Source organism: Ranitomeya variabilis, chromosome 1 (assembly GCF_051348905.1).
Source record: "Ranitomeya variabilis isolate aRanVar5 chromosome 1, aRanVar5.hap1, whole genome shotgun sequence".
NCBI lineage: Eukaryota > Metazoa > Chordata > Amphibia > Anura > Dendrobatidae > Ranitomeya > Ranitomeya variabilis.
The window spans coordinates 1045251725-1045273669 of record NC_135232.1 but is presented as its reverse complement, the minus strand read 5'-3'; the positions used below and the strand labels follow the sequence as shown (position 1 = coordinate 1045273669).

The 21945-nt window shown below is 42.2% G+C and overlaps 1 protein-coding gene across 1 annotated transcript in view; it reads right to left on the bottom strand.

The window, feature by feature from the left end:
- The window catches only part of LOC143793096 (uncharacterized), a 204797-nt gene that overhangs the window by 17825 nt on the left and 165027 nt on the right, over positions 1 to 21945 (bottom strand). Inside the window, exons 14-16 of the mRNA XM_077279733.1 lie at positions 7813 to 7853; positions 2616 to 2678; positions 1202 to 1249 (exon numbers count right to left, since the gene is read on the bottom strand). Coding sequence (XP_077135848.1) covers positions 1202 to 1249; positions 2616 to 2678; positions 7813 to 7853 — 152 coding nt within the window. The remainder of the gene's footprint in view (positions 1 to 1201; positions 1250 to 2615; positions 2679 to 7812; positions 7854 to 21945) is intronic.

Below are 21945 nucleotides of genomic sequence, written 5' to 3'. Positions count from 1 at the left end.
CCAGATTCGCGTTTAGAATAGGGGTTTCAGGGTGAAGAGAAGTCAGCACCGGCTCACAGCACCGGTCCCGGCCCCCCCCTTCAAAGGGACAGAATAAAGTGTGCCATACATGATAATAACTATGGCACAGATTAATCATTAATTGATGAGGGGGCGAGGTGGAGTGCGAGGCACCTGATTCACTAAGAGGGGTGCTCCTTTTAATGAAACAGGTGAAGCGCAAAGTGGCATGTACCTTCGAGGGCGCCTCACCACAAATCTTACTCCAGTTGGGGATTGGAGTACAATTAGTGGCATAAAGTACACCACTCACCCCCACTAGCTCAAACTCTTTAGCTTCATTTATAGATAGGTAGCAATGAAAAAGAAGAAAATGAGGGCACTCACCAATCTTTCACGTTCTTAGTCCTTTATTGCAACACGATCCAGTTAAAACACATGGCCGGGGAAGAGAGAGCCGAAGCCCGTGTGAGCAGGCGAGAGAGGACAGCTGTTTCGCGCTGTGCTTTGCGCTTCTACTGGTCATTTATAGATAGCTCACTAGTTTTGTGGGGTGAAGAGGAAAGGAACTTGGACAATGAACCATCAATCAAGCAAAGGGATGGCTAGACAGGAAGACAACCTTAGGAAGCAGAGACTCCTTATCTGCTCTGTCATGCCCAGTGGAAGACAAATGCACACTGCTAAAAGCAATCCATGTAGTATATTTCCATTTTTAAATATTATCAGACTTTGGAGTTAATCGTTCTGGGTATATGATGTGATGTTTGCAGGAATGTGTACAGACGGAGATAGCGAGAATGTGATACGATTACCATGAATGGTATCCAAATCGGATAGGGTTTTACGTGGGACCAGCACAACATCTGATTAAACATGTGAATGCACGCTGATGGAATGTAGAATTTAGTGTTAATTTCAGTTGTAGGATTTATCAGTGTTTTATGAGTCTCCTCTACATGTGGATGATTGGTGGAATCATGTTCCGAGAGTAGTAAAAATCCATTTAGCACTTTCCTTACATCATATTAATTTTACAATTTCATCAAGAGCTGTGCCCCATGATTACTTCTCACGCTCCCCTCTATATAAGAAGATTATTTAGGGGCAAAATACTAAAATGTGCTCTCATTATTACTTATCAAAATCTAAGTTTTTTCATTCTATGTAATATGAGACAACTTCACCTATAAGAACTTACCAGGCTGAAGCGTAGATTAGAGGACCGGAACATTGTTTCTGCCATTCCCTGTGAATGACAATATCATTACTATTTATACTACATTTTTCAGAATCTCTAAAGAGTTTGAGACTCATACGCTGTTGTGACACTGCAACTCCCAGCATCTACTTTACTTTAAGTAGTATAACGTAGTGTAAGGTAGATTTATCAAAGCCGCCATAAATGTGTTTGGTGCCTGTAGCAGCCGATCAGTGTTGTTTTCATATTTCTGTTCAAAAAATGAAAGCAGTGATGTGATTAGTTGCTATGGAAAAAAATACAAGTTTTTGACAACTGGGTTTGATAAATGAGGCCCTGAACCTTCCAAAAAAAATATGTATATTTTCCATCTTGTAGATCCACACTAATATTCTAAATGTTATTTTCACTTGGAAGAGAACCTCTAGCCTGCATGATTACAAATTATTCAGGGATTAAGAGCTTTAAAAGAAATCTGTCAGCAGGTTTTTGCTATGTAATGTGAGGACATCATGAGGTAGGGGTTTAAAGAATTAATTCAGCGATGTGTCACTTATCAGGCTGTGTGCGGTTGTTTACTCATAATTAAGGTTTTATCACTAGAACATTCTCATTGCTGAGACTAGCTGCCTCGTGCCAAGTGGTCCAAACATGTCCCCTCCTGTGATAAGCAGCTTACCCACATGCAACCTCCGATCCTCTCAAGATCGTCTTCTCTACTCCCCTCTCATCTCTTCTTCCGATAACAGCATCCAAGACTTCTCCCGTGCTTCCCCCATACTCTGGAACTCTCTACCCAACACATCAGACTCTCGCCTACCACAGAAACCTTCAAAAGGAACCTGAAGACCCACGTCTTCCGACAAGCCTACAACCTGCAGTGATCCTTAGTCTGCTGAACCTTCTCACAACCAGCTCTACCCTCTCCTACTGTATCCTCACCCATCCCCTGTAGACTGTGAGCCCTCACGGGCAGGGTCCACTCTCCTTCTGCACTTGTGTGTGCCTTTTCTACAGCTCCTCTCCCTCCTGCCTACAGCTCCTCTCCCTGCTGTCTACATAGAATTGTATCAGGAACACCCGCCATCCCCTATGTAGAAATAAGTGAAGGAGGAGCTGTAGGCAGAGCTCCTTGCTCCTTTATCATCCTCCTATCTACATAGAATCTCATCAGTAGCAGCCGCCATCTCCTATCTCAGTAATGGGAAAGTCTTCACCGAATACAGATTTTACCCATGAATTGATAATTTTGATAATGAATTATCAATTCTGGCAGAGAAAGAAGATTTCTCTGATAAGATATATTACAAAGTTGCTTATTTTCATGTGCCATTGATTTATGAAATCAAAATTAAAACAAAAATTACCCTTTAAATATTTGTAAAACAATTTGTAAATGCAATTGATAACTCACAAAGATGCCGCCACGCTCCAGAGTCCCAACCGTAACAAATCGAACTGATGATGATGAGCTCACCTGTAAGGCAATGACAGACCTGTAATAGCTGAATGCCATATAATTGTCATGATTTATTTCACATAATGGTGACTTATGCGTATTTATATCATGGTATATAATGGCTTCACCACTACACCAATCATCATTAACAACATTTCCAGTTTTCGATTGTCATGGTTTTATTATATTAATCCTTTTTTAAGCCATAACTATCTTTTGCAATAAGATCGTCAAACTGGTCTGTATTCTTCTGCAGCATTACATGTCCTAATGAGAGGGATATGCTTCTTTGAGGGATCTCAGGTTACCAGTTATGTGCATATGCTAAATACAATGAACTCATACACCGAAATGTAAAGATGTTCAGTCTTTTGAGTTTTTATAACCGCTTCAGGTTTCCTAAGGCATGAAGCTGCTAAAAGAAGTGGCAGTTCCATTATACGTGTTGCTTCCGTTTGGAAGCCGCTTTCTAGTGGAGTGCTCGCTAGGGCCGTGGGGTACTCGGTACTGGGTCGGCACAGTTCTTAAAGGGGAAGTCAAGGCAGCCGTGACCCGGTCCATGGCCCTGGGTGTCCAATTAAAGTGGATGAAGTGTGGTGGAGAATACAGTCTAATGTAGTAATGTTCCTGACGCCACCTGTGGTACTTGGCCACGGATGGCCGACGCTGCTTAAAGGGATCCGCTGGGGCTGATGGTGATGCAGCTTATATGGTTTTGCTCTCCGCAGGTGGAGCGGAGGCCCCAGGGCTACCAGGACAGTCTATGAGGGGTTGTAGATGTTGCGTATCAGGAATTAATTGGAGGACACAGGATTTGAAGTCTCTTTACCTTTTAATTGCCAGTGCAGTCCGGGGCACAGGTTACAGGTGATCTTTGAAATCCGGGCAGCCTGGAAGCGGTTCAGAATCCCCCTAGCCAGGTGGGGTTGGAAGTCTTCCTTTCTGCGCTGAATTCTGGGTTCTTGATGCATTAGCTTTCCTCAAGTCCCTTTCTCAATCTGTCCCTCAGGTGGAACACTACCCGCATGGCAGGCAGCTCGAGCCTTTTTCAGGTGTCCCTCTCTTGTGGTGACTCCAGGCTCTAGTCTGCTGCTGTGCTTTCGGGTATCAGTTGTGTCCAGGAGACTTGCAATCTCCTGCCCTCTGGTTTCAGCTTTTGGGCATACAGCTCCCGCACAACCTCGGACTCCAGTGTCCGATTTCTTGAGCTCAATCCTGGGGGTGAGCTCAATCGCAGCTCCACTCCCAGTTTCTCTCTCACTTGCTTCTTCTCCCTTCACTGTCTCACAGACTGACCTCTAACTCCTCCTCCAAGCCAGAACTTATAGGGAAGCTACACTGAAACTGGGTTTAGAGCTCCCCCTTCTGGCCTGGAGTCAGGAAAGTGTTGTATGCTCATGTTACCTGCTAAGGGGATTCCTTATTGCTTCCAGGCATGGCATCACCCTCCCCGGGAGGCAGGCAACACCACTGTGGCAACCGGATTCCTGGGGTGCCACACTAGTTTATTAAAAAAAATAAACAAAACCTGATGGCTAAAAGATGTTTCAAAAGACAACCAAAAAGAAGCAAAAAATGTTGTTTCAGGACAAAATAATGACTATGTCTCCTGAAGCGTCTTCTGTCTGAAAAACTGTAGGGTTTCTCAGACATCTAAAAGAAGTCATGTTCACATACCCTGACAGTGTACAGTACATACCCTTCAGATAGTAGTTAAGAACCCCATATACATAGACTATATTTGACCAAACCTGCCGATATCAACAGGTTCCGCTGACAGTCCAATGTGTATGGGTGGCTCTGACTGTTGATTTTCAGGGGAGATTAGATTACAACATGTCTGATTTCAGATCCTCTTGTTCTCTAAGTGATAAGTTGCTGTCAGAGATGTACAGTGGGTATGTAAAGTATTCAGAACCCCTTAAATTTTTCACTCTTTGTTTCATTGCAGCCATTTGCTAAATTTAAAAAAAAGTTAATTTTTTCACATTAATGTACACTCTGAACCCATATTAACTGAAAAAAAACGGAAATGTAGAAATGTTTACAAATTTATTAAAAAGGAAAAAGTGAAATATCACATGGTCATAAGTATTCAAACCCTTTGCTCAGATACACTGTTAGGGCTGGCGGAACGCACCAAGTAAATATTGAGATGATATAGGTGCGTTCGCAGCCCGGTGTCCACCGTGCAGGAGTGGAACCTGCTGCTAGTAAATGGCGGCACTATATGGCGATACAACGCCTGAATAGACACAGGTTCCATCACCCGGTCTGTATAGCAGTGAACTCTGTTGCTTCACAGAGACGCCAGGATTAGGATAACGCTGTGCCCTGTTAACCTCACAGCTCACTAACAGAGCAGGTAGCATACAGTCGTCATACAGTCAGCATAAGCACACAAACAACTCCTCTCCGGAGGTGCCGGAATTCTAGTGGCTATACACCCGACCCTGAGCGCATGCACACACAGACCACAAGGTAGCTAAACTCATAAACATAAGTAGAAACTAGCGCATGGCCGTGCGGCCATGCAAACCTTTTAAAGAGAAAGCTCTCAAGGGCCTTCCTAGTGGTCCAATAGGAACTGCTCCAGGACCTGTGCATATGACCCCTGACCTCCAATGAGAGATCGTCCGTTGGGCATGCTCAGTAGCGGAAAAGCAGGACTTATTCCCAGGAGCATCTGCTCGCCGTAGAACAGTGCTGGTTACAATGGCTGAACCTGGAAGATCAGCAGTAACCAAGCGCACAGTATCTGCCTGAGCCAGATGCTGGGACAGACGTCTCCACTGCGGCTGAAGAAGAATGGGAGACCGCAGAGGAGGTGGTTCGAGATTCCCCCTGTGCAGCGGCAGGAACTCGACACCTAACACACTCATGTTTAAGTCACATGCTGTCCATTTCCTTGTGATCCTCCTTGAGATGGTTCTACTCCTTCATTGGAGTCCAGCTGTGTTTAATTAAACTGATTTGGACTTGATTTGGAAAGGTAAACACCTGTCTATATAACACCCACAGCTCACAGTGCATGTCAGACCAAATGAGAATCATGAGGTCAAAGGAACTGGCCAAGGAGCTCAGAGACAGAATTGTGGCAAGGTACAGATCTGGCCAAGGTTACAACAGAATTTCTGCAGTACTCAAGGTTCCTAAGAGCACAGTGGCCTCCATAATCCTTAAATGGAAGAAGTTTTGGACCACCAGAAGTCTGCCTTAAATAAGTCCTATGCTGTGCCCCTAAATAAATTATTGTCCCTCACTGTGCTCTCTGCAAAAAAAATGACCCGACACTGTCTCACTTATTGCACATGATCTCCACACTATTCTATCCTACAAAATATTCCCACCACACTGTCTTCCCTAGTGAAATATGACAGCCACACCACCCCCTCATAAAAAAATACCACACTGTCCTCTTCATTATAAATTATATGCACCACACCTTCCTCATTTATGAACTATGATCTCCACATTGTTCCCACTTCATGTAGCCCCCTCTTCATTGCCCCCTCATGTTGTCCCTACACCATACTGCCCATAATTCTGAGTTCTGAGCCCTCCCAAACTACCCATTCTCCATACCAAACCTCCCTATTCTCCATGACGAGCCCACATATTCTCCATGCCAAGCCCCTCCATGGTACCCTATTCTCCATACCAAGCACCCTCCCATGCTACCCCATTTTCCATACCAAGCCTCTCCCATGCTACCCCATTTTCCATACCAAGCCCCCATGCCTCCCCTTCTCCATACCAAGCCCCCTATGCTACCCCTATTCTCCATACCAAGCTCCACGATGCTATCCCTATTCTCCATACCAAGCCACCCATGCTTTTCTATACTAAGCCCCTCCCATGTTATTTTATTTTCCATATCAATCCCCTCATGCCACCTCTTCTCCCATATGAGCCCCCATGCCACCCCTTCTCCATAAGAAGCCCCTCCCATGCTACTGAACCCCTCTCACACTCCCCATTCTCCATACTGAGCCCATCCCATGCTATCCCATTCTCCATACCGAGTCCCCCATATTCTCCATACAAAGCACTCCCATGTTCTCCATACAGAGCCCCCTGTGTTCTCTATACTGAGCCCCCTTCATGTTCTCTATACTGAGTCCTCTCCTTGTTCTCTATACTGAGTCCTCTCCATGTTCTATGTTCTCCATAGCGAGTTCTCACCCTACGTACTCCCCCCGTGTTCTGTATATCGAGTCCTCCCCCCCATGTTCTCCATACTGAGTCCTCCCCCCATTTTCTCCATTCTGAATCCCCACCATGTTCTCAATACTGAGTTTCCCCTATGTTCTCCATACTGTCCCCAGAAGTGCTGGCGCACATGGAGGTTCATTTTTTTTTTTTTTTAAATTGTTTGAAATCTTGAGCCGGGTGTTGCCCCCTGCAACCTGCCACCTTAGGCAACGGATCTCTGGTACTTTGTGGCCTCGCGGCAATAGACATACAATTGTGAAACACAATCGAGTAGCAATTAGCATCAGTAGTCAGCAGAGTTTTAGTAGCATGTATCCAGCCACACTGTTTAGCCATGCTATAAGAGCTTTATCCAAGCTGCACGTACAAAAATTAATTATTGTTGTCCCATTTTTTAGGATATTTGGTAAGCCTTGCTACGTAACTACTTTGACTTTGTATGGTGCTACCTGCAGTCTGAATATTCTAAGAAGCTGCCCATATCTCCTGATTATGGTCATAGGTGTAGCATTTATTACCCTTTGTAGCATTATAGTACCATTTGAGCCATCCTTCAGAGCTCCGATGATACTGTAACAAGAAATCATCAAGAACTTTTGGCACCACCAGTAAGCAGAAAAAAATATTCAAACCAAACACAGGCACTCATGCACCCTCAGCGCAGCTGAGCAGTTCAGTGAACCTTCATCCCTACTTTTTTTCTCTCTTTCTCCACCTCCCTCTTCCTTGCCTACTAACTCTGGCTTTATGGCAGCCAGAGAACAGCAAAGCAAGATTAAAAAACATTGATTTACTGGCTACAGCTTTGAACCTGTGCTTTGTTAAAATGTTGCTTTGTGCTGACAGCATTCCTTTAAAGACATGGAAAAATGAATTCTAATAAAATTCCTAAAATAAATATCCCTTGTTTAATTAAGTGAAATGAAAATCATCTTACATCTTGCTTGCCACGTCTTCCTTTGTCACCAAGCTTCTTGTCTGTGCCAAGACAGAAATCAGAGTTAATGTTTCCAACATGTAAAATCCAAGTCACATAACAAACGGCTAGTGGTTTTCTTTGTCATGGTGTCATGGACCTACAATGAGGCAGAACTGATTTGGCACCCAATCAGGGGAAATTTAATGCGTGCTTGAAGTTCAATAACTTATGGGCAAAGGGAAAGTCCTGAAGCTCTAATCGATATAAGCAATCTGCTTTGTTTTAGTAACAAATGACTTGAACAAAAAGCCAAAATTTCAAAAGTAAACATGGCCATCCAATGAGACTTGGAGGTGGTGAATTCTTGCCAGATGCTCCACATTCCCTTGATTCCTCAGGCATTTATCTGTGCTGGCAGTTCCAGATAGCTGTCAGCCGTATCTTCAGCTCTGTGTGATTGTTTTCCCAGTGCCTAGTGCATTGAACCTCGTTCTGACCATCCATTTGCCTAGTTCTTCTGCTCTCCTCCACTATCCGCCTGGTATTTTGACCTTGGACCGTAACCTAAATACACCTTTGTCTCTTCCCTTTGTTTATGATGTGCACTCCTGGCTATTTATGTTAGATTCCTGACTATCCTGATTCATGGTTTGTCCGTGAGAAATGTCTCAGCGTCACACACACACATGGCAGAAACTAGTGCACGCTGCTGTTTTTTATTCACTCATATTCAGTCATTGAAAACAATAGTCATTTAAACAGCCCAATTGAATAACATTGGTCCTGGTGCTGTTTGCAGTCCGTTTTTTCATGGACAGCACTCAACCCAAACATATGCTCGTGTGAAAATGTGAGTTGTAGTCTGAGTCTGTGAATGATAATCCAAAGAGTCAAGTTATTTATAATGAAATGCAGTAGCTGGGTAGTGACATGGCGACTGTAAATTGATTGATCTGAGATATACTGCAGTAACAGCACCTTAACCCCTTCACTATCCAGGCGATTTTCCATTTTTGTTTTTTCCTCCCCATAACTTTTTCTATTTTTCCATCCCCATAGTCGTATGAGGACTCTTTTGTGGGATGAGTTGTACTTTTGAAAATCTTTCTTAATTTTATCATGTGCTACACTGGAAAGCAAGGAAAAATTCCACATGCGTTAAAATTGCAAAAAATAAGTACAATTCCATAATTGTTTGTTGTTTTTTATTTACTATATTCATTATATGGTTAAACTGACCAGTCAATATGATTCTCGAGGTCAGTACGAAAACACAGATACCAAAGTATACCTTTTTTTAATTTAAGTTGTGAAAACAAAATTCGGAAATCTGTAAGAACATTTTTTTTAGCTTTTGCAGCCATTTTCCGATACCTGTAACATTTTCATTTTTCAAGATATGAGGCTGTGTGAGGGTTTATTTTTTGCGCCCTAAGATAATTATTTTTACTGAAACCATTTTATGGTAGATACGACATTTTGATCACTTATTTTATTTTATTGTAATGTTGCGGTGGTCTAAAAATGTAATTCTGGCATTTCGATTTTACTTTTCATTACATTATGTACTTTAGATTTTGACACATCAGACTTTTCGAAAGCAGCAATGCCAAAAACATGCATTTTTTATTTTCTTATTGTTTTATTTTTAATGGGGCAAAAATAGAGTGCGTTGAACTTTTTTATCTATTTTGTTTTCATACTTTTTAAAACTTTTTCCTTATTTTTTACTTTAGTTAATAGTCTCCTATGGAGATTTGAATCTGCTATCTTCTGATCGCTTGTGGTATACATAGCCCTACAAGATATAGTGAAAATCACAATCTCTTATAAATCCAATAGAAAATACTAGGAAGAAATTAGTGCAAATAGGGTTTTATCTGACATGCAATTATAGTTCATAATCAGATTCTACTAACCTGATTTATGATTTAAAAATCGTTTTAAAATCATTTGTACACCTGCTGCGGTTCCACAGGCTACAAAACTGACAAGTATAGGAATAATTTGTGAATGTCTCTCACGCCGCTGAGTATGGAAGACGTCAAATCTCAGCGATTTATTCAAACATGTGATTTTTCTTCTATTCAACGCTTTTCAAAGTGTCAAGCACTTCTTCCTCAGGAAATGAGCACATATCTTTGAGACATCCACAAATTATTCTATCTCTTATGAATTTCAGCCACGGATTCATAATGAAAAGCAAATAGTGGATTTTCAGTATTGCGATTTGCTGCAAATTTATCTGACGAGAATCACATTTTTGGAGAAAATTTGTCAAACCCGGCAAATTCAAATTTCAAAAGATCCTTTTATTTCTCATAACATGCATTCCCTGCCAAGAAGATATGATGATATGTTTGTGAGCTGGTCAGGAGAAATACTTGTTTGCTGTTAATTATAGTCTATGGTCAACAATTAAACTAAAATATAGTATTGACATCTTGGCAATTGTTATTTGATTATTATATTTTTTGGTACCAATGACTACCAGGATTTCTTCAAACCATTTCTTCCTGACACATTGCTAAATAATGAATATAAATAAAGGTAAAATAATAGTCAATCTAATTAACTAGTTTCTCCTCTATGTAGCACTGCCTTCTAATGATTAACATAAGGTGAACCCAGAAAGCAAAGTGCAAGGATTTATAACTAATTTATGAAAAGTGTAATTTTTCTGTGTTCACTACAATTAGAATTTCCTTCTTAAGTTATTAATTTTCCAGATAAGTTGTGAAAAATAAATCACTGAGTCTCATTGTGGAAATTATTGCTGGCGGTAGGGACTGGGAGGCTTAAACAAGTAGGGTCCAATTCATAAAGCAATTTTCACTAGAATTGTGCCATACAACTACTTTAAATGTTGAAAAATTGTTGCGCAAATGAAATTTGCAAAAAACTCTTGAAACTTTTGATTTTTTTAAAAAAAATGCGAGACATAGCCAAGTGCACTTGACAAATTCTTCAGAATTTAAGCCACAAAATAGAGTAATTACAACAGAAATGTATAAAAATCAGTTTCGATGAATCATGGGTCTTCATTTTTAAGTTCTGTATCAGTCCTATTCCTGCAAACTAAAGTGTAACTACTTAGATTGGAAAATATTGATCAAACTGATTCGATTTTCCTGTGTGTTCCAAGCTGCGGGGTCCCACTAGTAAAACCTGCCAGAAGGGCTCATTTCTGTGCTAGCCACTTACTACTGTGTAATGTAGATACATCTTCATGATACATCTTCATGATAAATGCTATGCAATTATCTATGTTTTCCTTACTACAGTATCGCTACTTTGATCAATTGGCTCAAAGAAGACAGCACAAGTCAAAGGGCCCAGTCAAAACCACACTTACACAAAACTAGATCAAGAACAGATGGTACGTTTGTTGTGTTTTGTGCCTTTTTTTGGTTGCTCTCAATTCATTATTCTATTTGTGCCTTTTTTAAACCTAATGTCTAACTGTTTGGGTTTTTGTGTTCCACTTTGAGAGCTGAGTCTACCAATTCCAGATATTTTAGCCTGATTCATTGACTGAAACTTTTTAAAAAGTTTCAAAATTTGGTGCAACATCTCTTCAGTCCCACCTAGTTTTTTTTTTAGTACATCCAAAAATTTACACAACTTTTTTTTACTTTTGTGCAGCCAAAAAACAATTCAAGACAGGAAAAAAGCTCATGTTAGGCTCTGCTCCAAATTCATAAATTTTGTGTGCCATTTTGATGAATTTAGCACCAAAATCAGCAATTAATATCACAAGACAAAAAAGTGATTTAAAAAATGTAAATAATGAATAGGAGCCATAGACTTTCTAATTGCAAATTAGACATATGTTATAAAAACCTTCAAATTAAAAATAGTAACATTAGTTACTATGACTATCATTATTTCAAAGTTTATTAACAAGGTGATTAGCTGGAAAATTGCCAGCTACATTTAAAGGGGTGTTCTGAAGTTTAAAAGTTATCCCTCTTTCACAGAATAGGGGATCATTTTCTGATTGCTTGGGGTACGCTGAGTCCGACCACTGTGACCCCACCCGAACCACAGAAATGGAGGTCGATCATGCGCAATACTACTCCATTTATTCTAATGGGAGCACCAAAGGTCAGCTGAGCATAGTGCTCGGCAATCTGCGATGCCCCAGGTAAAAACAAAGCTAGCAGTAGTGATCATGACCTCTACACCATTCAGCGGGGACACTCTCTAGATCAGTAGGGGTCACTGCAGTTGGACCCCCCTTAAGCTGAAAGACTACCTTGAAAAAACATGAGATAGTCCATTCTGTAAACTAGAAAGAGTGTTACAGTCTGCAAAAGTTATCAACTAACTGTAGTTAATTGTTAAATAGGTATGGGTTCCACCACTAGGCCCCCACAGACTTGGACTTATTCAATCAGATCTCCCCTGTCCAGTTCTGTGCCAATGGACAAAAACCAACAAGAAGACTAGAAAGGTCAAATAGGAATGTTTATGCACTTGTAAAGGGGTGAGAAGAAGACGCAATGTGTCACTACCCAATTTTGGATTTGTGATAGCTTTGGCACTGCTTTAATTTAAATGTTGCTTTTTGCTTTCATGCCAGCAAGGGTTAATGTCAGTTTTCCTTGCTGCAATCTGCTGAATTGCTAGGTCAGCTGATGTGGATGGTGACTACTCCCACCATCCTTTAAATACTCACATGACGCATCAGCTGACTGTTGGTTATAGAGTTTTATATGTATTCCAGCCTTGGAGTTGCAGCTCTCTGGTGTCAGCACTGTATCTGCTACTTCTGCGGAGTTCGGGGTCCTGTTTCCATGTCCACTGCAGTGTGGAGCTTGGCAGCAGTGCCTGGAGCTAAGTGGCTTGTTTATTTACCTTGTTTGTCTCATGCTTGTCCCTATCTCCTGTGTTTTTACCATTTGCAGTGGTGAGGCTAGCGTCCTTGCTGGCCAATGCACTAGCCAGGGTTTAGTGAAGTGACATCTATGGACCATGTTCGTGATGACAGCGGGGGGAATTACCCCCATAAAGCATTAGGGGAGCTTAGGGATAGGTGTCATGAATCCCAATGGCTAGGGATAGCACAGGACTAGCAAAGTACAAATATATTACGGACGAGCTCTAGGGTGATGGAACCTGGGCCGACCGCTGCCCTACGCCTGACAAACGCAACTAGAGATAGCCAGGGAGCGTGCCTACGTTGGTTCTAGACGCCACGCACCAGCCTAAGAGCTAACTAGCACTGCAGAGAAAATAAAGACCTCACTTGCCTCCAGCAGAATGAACCCCAAAAGATATAGTTGCCCCCCACATGTATTGATGGTGAAATGAGAGGAAGGCACACACATAGAGATGATATATATAGTTTTAGCAAATTGAGGCCCGCTGTAAACTAGAAAGCAGAACGATACAAAAGGGGACTGAGCGGTCAGCAAAAAACCCTAATCAAAAAAACCATCCTGAGATTACAAGAACCCATGTGCCAACTCATGGCACATGGGGAGAACCTCAGTCCACTAGAGCTACCAGCTAGCATAGAGACATAATAAGCAAGCTGGACAAAAAAACCAAACAACTAAAAATCAGCACTTAGCTTATCCTGAAAGATCTGGGAGCAGGTAGGCAGGAACCAAACAGAGCACATCTGAATACATTGATAGCCGGCAAGGGAAATGACAGAAAGGCCAGGTAAAATAGGAAACACCCAGCCACTGATGGACAGGTGGAAACCAAAGGCCGCAACCCACCAAAGTCACCCAGTACCAGCAGTAACCACCAGAGGGAGCCCACAAACAGAATCCACAACAGTACCCCCCCCCTGAGGAGGGGTCACCGAACCCTCACGAGAACCCCCAGGGCGATCAGGGTGAGCTCTATGGAAGGCGCGGACCAAATCAGTCGCATGAACATCGGAGGCGACCACCCAGGAATTATCCTCCTGACCATAACCCTTCCACTTAACCAAATACTGGAGTTTGCGTCTGGAAACACGAGAATCCAAGATCTTCTCAACAACATACTCCAATTCTCCCTCCACCAGCACCAGAGCAGGAGGCTCAACCGAAGGAACAACGGGCACCTCATACCTCCGCAACAACGACCGATGGAACACATTATGAATAGCAAACGATGCTGGGAGATCCAAACGAAAAGATACAGGGTTAAGAATCTCCGAGATCCTATAAGGACCGATGTACCGAGGCTTGAACTTAGGAGAAGAGACCTTCATAGGGACAAAACGAGAAGACAACCACACCAAATCCCCAACAAGAAGTCGGGGACCCACGCGGCGACGGCAATTAGCAAACTGCTGAGTCTTCTCCTGAGATAACTTCAAATTGTCCACCACCTGATTCAAAATCTGATGTAGCCTGTCCACCACCACGTCCACTCCAGGACAATCCGAAGGCTCCACCTGACCAGAGGAAAAACGAGGATGAAACCCCGAATTACAAAAAAAAGGAGAGACCAACGTGGCCGAACTAGCCCGATTATTAAGAGCAAATTCGGCCAGTGGCAAAAAAGCAACCCAGTCATCTTGATCAGCAGAAACAAAACACCTCAAATAAGTTTCCAAGGTCTGATTAGTTCGCTCCGTCTGGCCATTCGTCTGAGGATGGAATGCAGACGAGAAAGACAAATCAATGCCCATCTTGGCACAAAACGTCCGCCAAAATCTAGACACAAACTGGGATCCCCTGTCAGAAACGATATTCTCCGGAATCCCATGCAAACGAACCACGTTCTGAAAAAATAAAGGGACCAACTCAGAGGAGGAAGGCAACTTAGGCAAGGGCACCAAATGAACCATCTTAGAAAAGCGGTCACACACAACCCAGATAACGGACATTTTCTGTGAAACCGGGAGATCAGAAATAAAATCCATGGAAATGTGCGTCCAAGGCCTCTTCGGGATGGGCAAGGATAACAACAACCCACTGGCCCGAGAACAGCAAGGCTTAGCTCGAGCACACACTTCACAAGACTGCACAAAGGTACGCACATCCCTAGACAAGGAAGGCCACCAAAAAGACCTGGCCACCAAGTCTCTAGTACCAAATATTCCAGGATGACCAGCCAACACAGAAGAATGGACCTCGGCGATGACTCTACTGGTCCAATCATCCGGAACAAACAGTCTTTCTGGTGGACAACGATCCGGTTTATCCACCTGAAACTCCTGCAATGCACGTCGCAAATCTGGGGATACGGCGGACAATATTACCCCATCCCTAAGGATACCAGTAGGCCCAGAGTCTCCAGGAGAGTCAGGCACAGAACTCCTGGAAAGAGCATCTGCCTTCACATTCTTTGAACCTGGCAGGTATGAAACCACGAAATTGAAACGAGAAAAAAAACAACGACCAACGAGCCTGTCTAGGATTCAAACGCCTGGCAGACTCAAGGTAAATGAGATTCTTGTGATCAGTCAAGACCACCACACGATGTTTAGCACCCTCAAGCCAATGACGCCACTCCTCAAATGCCCACTTCATGGCCAAAAGCTCCCGATTACCCACATCATAATTGCGCTCGGCGGGCGAGAATTTTCTAGAGAAGAATACACATGGCTTCATCACCGAGCCATTAGAACTTCTCTGTGACAAAACCGCCCCCGCTCCAATCTCGGAAGCATCAACCTCAACCTGAAAAGGAAGTGAAACATCTGGTTGACACAACACAGGAGCAGAAGAAAACCGGCGCTTAAGTTCCTGAAAGGCCTCCACGGCCGCAGGAGACCAATCAGCAACATCAGCACCCTTTTTAGTCAAATCAGTCAAAGGTTTAACAATACTGGAAAAATTAGCAATGAACCGACGATAAAAATTAGCAAACCCCAAGAACTTCTGAAGGCTCTTAACAGATGTAGGTTGTGTCCAGTCACAAATCGCCTGAACCTTGACGGGATCCATCTCAATAGTAGAAGGAGAAAAAATGTACCCCAAAAAAGAAATCTTCTGGACTCCGAAGAGACACTTTGAGCCCTTCACAAACAGAGAATTGGCCCGCAGAACCTGAAACACCTTCCTGACCTGTAGAACATGAGACTCCCAGTCATCAGAAAACACCAAAATATCATCCAAATACACAATCATAAACTTATCCAGATATTCACGGAAAATATTGTGCATAAAGGACTGAAAGACTGACGGAGCATTGGAGAGTCCAAAAGGCATTACCAAATACTCAAAATGGCCCTCAGGCGTATTAAATGCGGTTTTCCACTCATCACCCTGTTTTATCCGCACCAGATTATACGCACCGCGAAGATCTATCTTAGTGAACCACCTAGCCCCCTTAATGCGAGCAAACAAATCAGTCAATAATGGCAATGGATACTGATACTTGACTGTAATCTTATTCAGAAGGCGATAATCTATACAAGGCCTCAGGGAACCATCTTTTTTTGCCACAAAAAAAAAACCTGCTCCCAGAGAGGACGAAGATGGATGAATATGTCCCTTTTCCAAGGACTCCTTAATATAATTCCGCATAGCAGTATGCTCTGGCAGTGACAGATTAAATAAACGACCCTTAGGGAACTTACTGCCAGGAATCAATTCTATAGCACAGTCACAATCTCTATGCGGAGGGAGCGAATTGAGCTTAGGCTCCTCAAAAACATCCCTATAGTCAGACAAAAATGCAGGGATCTCAGAAGGAGTAGATGAAGAGATAGAAATCGGAGGTGCATCATCATGAACCCCCTGACATCCCCAGCTTAACACAGACATTGTTTTCCAGTCCAGGACAGGATTATGAGTTTGTAAGCATGGCAGACCAAGCACTAGTACATCATGTAAATTATAAAGTACAAGGAAGCGAATCACCTCCTGATGAACGGGAGTCATGCGCATGGTCACTTGTGTCCAATACTGCGGTTTATTCATAGCCAAAGGTGTAGAGTCAATTCCCTTCAGAGGAATAGGAACTTCCAGAGGTTCCAGACTAAAACCGCAGCGTTTAGCAAATGACCAATCCATAAGACTCAGGGCAGCGCCCGAATCCACATAGGCATCGACGGAAATGGAAGACAGTGAAAAAATCAGAGTCACAGACAAAATGAACTTAGGCTGCAGAGTACCAATGGCAAAAGATTTATCAACCCTTTTTGTGCGTTTAGAGCATGCTGATATAACATGAGCTGAATCACCACAATAGAAACACAATCCATTTTTCCGCCTATAATTTTGCCGTTCACTTCTGGACTGAATTCTATCACATTGCATAGTCTCAGGTGCCTGTTCAGAAGACACCGCCAACTGGTGCACGGGTTTGCGCTCCCGTAAACGCCGATCAATCTGAATGGCCATAGCCATAGACTCATTCAGACCTGTAGGCGTAGGGAACCCCACCATAATATCCTTAATGGCCTCAGAAAGACCATTTCTGAAGTTTGCAGCCAGGGCGCACTCATTCCACTGAGTAAGCACCGACCATTTCCGAAACTTCTGACAATATATCTCCGCTTCATCATGCCCCTGAGAGAGGGCTAATAATTTAAGCCTTTTCAGCCTGAATCTCCAGGTTAGGTTCCTCATAGAGCAATCCCAATGCCAGAAAAAACGCATCCACACTGAGCAATGCAGGATCCCCTGGTGCCAATGCAAATGCCCAATTCTGAGGGTCGCCCCGCAGGAAAGATATTACAATCTTGACCTGTTGAGCAGGGTCTCCAGAGGAGCGAGATTTTAAAGAAAGAAACAATTTACAATTGTTCCTGAAATTCAGGAAGGTAGATCTATCTCCAGAAAAGAACTCTGGAATAGAAATTCTAGGTTCAGACATGGGAGTGTGAACAACAAAATCCTGTATGTTTTGAACTTTTGCCGCGAGATTACTCAGGCTGGAAGCCAAACTCTGGACATCCATGTTAAACAGCTAAGATCAGAGCCGTTCAAGGGTTAAGAGGAGGTAAGAAGCAGCTAGACAGCAATTAAGGGCTAGGCAGCAAAACTCTGAAGGGAAAAAAAAAAAAAAAAATTTCCCTTAAACACTTCTCTTTCTCCTGCTTCAGCCCAAACAATTAACACTTTGTGGGCCGGCTATACTGTCATGAATCCCAATGGCTAGGGATAGCACAGGACTAGCAAAGTACAAATATATTACGGACGAGCTCTAGGGTGATGGAACCTGGGCTGACCGCTGCCCTACGCCTGACAAACGCAACTAGAGATAGCCAGGGAGCGTGCCTACGTTGGTTCTAGACGCCACGCACCAGCCTAAGAGCTAACTAGCACTGCAGAGAAAATAAAGACCTCACTTGCCTCCAGCGGAATGAACCCCAAAAGATATAGTTGCCCCCCACATGTATTGACGGTGAAATGAGAGGAAGGCACACACATAGAGATGATATATATAGTTTTAGCAAATTGAGGCCCGCTGTAAACTAGAAAGCAGAACGATACAAAAGGGGACTGAGCGGTCAGCAAAAAACCCTAATCAAAAAAACCATCCTGAGATTACAAGAACCCATGTGCCAACTCATGGCACATGGGGAGAACCTCAGTCCACTAGAGCTACCAGCTAGCATAGAGACATAATAAGCAAGCTGGACAAAAAACCAAACAACTGAAAATCAGCACTTAGCTTATCCTGAAAGATCTGGGAGCAGGTAGGCAGGAACCAAACAGAGCACATCTGAATACATTGATAGCCGGCAAGGGAAATGACAGAAAGGCCAGGTAAAATAGGAAACACCCAGCCACTGATGGACAGGTGGAAACCAAAGGCCGCAACCCACCAAAGTCACCCAGTACCAGCAGTAACCACCAGAGGGAGCCCACAAACAGAATCCACAACAGATAGGCACAGGTTGAGTTAGGAGGTGCCCCATTCCGCAGTTCCCTACTATTGGGTCCTTCCTTCCCCTTTTCCCATCCCATTGTTTGTGTTTATTGTGCCGTCCGCTGGACCGAACCTTGTGGTAAGAGGGAATTGAATTTTATAGTAATGTACAAGAATGTTTTATTGTGATAGGTCTTATATATAAATCTGAATTTTATCCAAGGGAACCAGGGGAAGCAATTCTGACCATCCATTTGCCTAGTTCCTGTGCTCTCATCCACTATCCGCCTGGTATTTTGGCCTTGGACCGTAACCTGAATGCACCTTTGTCTCTTCCCTTTGTTTATGATGTACCCTCCTTGTTATTGACCTTAAATTACTGACTATCTCGATTCATGGTTTGTCCGTGAGAAGTGTCTCATCGTCACACACACACACATGGCAGAAACTAGTGCACGCTGCTGTTTTTTATTCTCCTCTCATATTCAGTCATTGAAAACAATAGTCATTTAAACAGCCCAATTGAATAACAGTGGTCCTGGTGCTGTTTGCAGTCCGTTTTTTCATGGACAGCACTCAACCCAAACATATGCTCGTGTGAAAATGGGAGTTGTAGTCTGAGTCTGTGAATAATAATCCAAAGAGTCAAGTTATTTTTAATGAAATGCAGTAGCTGGGTAGTGACATGGTGACTGTAAATTGATTGATATGAGATATACTGCAGTAACAGCACCTTAACCCCTTCATTACCCAGGCGATTTTCCATTTTTGTTTTTCCTCCCCATAACTTGTTTTAGTTTTCCATCCCCATAGTCGTATGAGGACTTTTTTGTGGGATGAGTTGTACTTTTCAATAACTTTTTTCATTTTATCTTGTGCTGCACTGGAAAGCAAGGAAAAATTCCAAAATTGCAAAAAAAAGTACAATTCCATAATTGTTTGTTGTTTTTTTTATTTACTATATTCATTATATGGTTAAACTGACCAGTCAATATGATTCTCGAGGTCAGTACGAGTACACAGACACCAAAGTATACCTTTTTTTTATTTAAGTAGTGAAAACAAAATTTGGAAATCTGTAAGAACATTTTTTTTAGCTTTTGCAGCCATTTTCCGATACCTGTAACATTTTCATTTTTCAAGATATGAGGCTGTGTGAGGGTTTATTTTTGCGCCCTAAGATACATTTTTTACTGATACCATTATATGGTAGATACGACATTTTGATCACTTATTTTATTTTATTGTAATATTACTATGTTGCGGTGGCCAAAATTGTAATTCTGGCATTTTAATTTTACTTTTCATTACATTATGTGCTTTAGATTTTGACACATTAGACTTTTCGAAAGCAGCAATGCCAAAAATGTGTATTTTTAATTTTCTTATTGTTTTATTTTTGATGGCGCAAAAGTAGAGTGCGTTGAACTTTTTTATCTATTTTTTTCATACTTTTTATAACTTTTTTGTTATTTTTTACTATAGTTAACCCCTTCATGACCCAGCCTATTTTGGCCTTAATGACCTTGCCGTTTTTTGCAATTCTGACCAGTGTCCCTTTATGAGGTAATAACTCCGGAACGCTTCAACGGATCCTAGCGATTCTGAGATTGTTTTTTCGTGACATATTGGGCTTCATGTTAGTGGTAAATTTAGGTCGATAATTTCTGAGTTTATTTGTGAAAAAAATGGAAATTTGGCAAAAAATTTGAAAATTTCGCAATTTTCACATTTTGAATTTTTATTCTGTTAAACCAGAGAGTTATGTGACACAAAATAGTTAATAAATAACGTTTCCCACATGTCTACTTTACATCAGCACAATTTTGGAAACAATTTTTTTTTTTGCTAGGAAGTTATAAGGGTTAAAATTTGACCAGTGATTTCTCATTTTTACAACAAAATTTACAAAACCATTTTTTTTAGGGACCACCTCACATTTGAAGTCATTTTGAGGGTTCTATATGGCTGAAAATACCCAAAAGTGACACCATTCTAAAAACTGCACCCCTCAAGGTGCTCAAAACCACATTCAAGAAGTTTATTAACCCTTCAGGTGTTTCACAGCAGCAGAAGCAACATGGAAGTAAAAAATGAACATTTAACTTTTTAGTCACAAAAATGATCTTTTAGCAACAATTTTATTTATTTTCCCAGCGGTAAAAGGAGAAACTGGACCACGGACGTTGTTGTCCAATTTGTCCTGAGTACGCTGATACCTGATATGTGGGGGTAAACCACTGTTTGGGCGCACGGCAGGGCTCGGAAGGGAAGGAGCGCCATTTGACTTTTTGAATGAAAAATTGGCTCCAATCTTTAGCGGACACCATGTCACGTTTGGAGAGCCCCCGTGTGCCTAAACATTGGAGCTCCCCCACAAGTGACCCCATTTTGGAAACTAGACCCCCCAAGGAACTTATCTAGAAGCATAGTGAGCACTTTAAACCCCCAGGTGCTTCACAAATTGATCCGTAAAAATGAAAAAGTACTTTTTTTCACAAAAAAATTATTTTAGCCTCAATTTTTTCATTTTCACATGGGTAACAGGATAAAATGGATCCTAAATTTTGTTGGGCAATTTCTCCTGAGTACACCAATACCTCACATGTGGGGGTAAACCACTGTTTGGGCACATGGTAAGGCTCGGAAGGGAAGGAGCGCCATTTGACTTTTTGAATGAAAAATTATCTCCATCGTTAGCGGACACCATGTCGCGTTTGGAAAGCCCCTGTGTGCCTAAACATTGGAGCTCCTCCACAAGTGACCCCATTTTGGAAACTAGACCCCCCAAGGAACTCATCTAGAGGCATAGTGAGCACTTTAAACCCCCAGGTGCTTCACAAATTGATCCGCAAAAATGAAAAAGTACTTTTTTTTCACACAAAATTTCTTTTAGCCTCAATTCTTTCATTTTCACATGGGCAACAGGATAAAATGGATCCTAAAATTTGTTGGGCAATTTCTCCTGAGTATGCCGATACCTCATATGTGGGGGTAAACCACTGTTTGGGTGCACGGCAAGGCTCGGAAGGGGAGGCGTGCCATTTGACTTTTTGAATGGAAAATTAGCTCCAATCGTTAGCGGACACCATGTCGCGTTTGGAGAGCCCCTGTGTGCCTAAACATTGGAGCTCCCCTACAAGTGACCCCATTTTGGAAACTAGACCCCCCAAGGAACTTATCTAGATTCATAGTGAGCACTTACAACCCCCAGGTGCTTCACAGAAGTTTATAACGCAGAGCCGTGAAAATAAAAAAATAATTTTTCTTTCCTCAAAAATTATTTTTAGCCCAGAATTTTTTATTTTCCCAAGGATAATAGGAGAAATTGGACCCCAAATGTTGTTGTCCAGTTTGTCCTGAGTACGATGATACCCC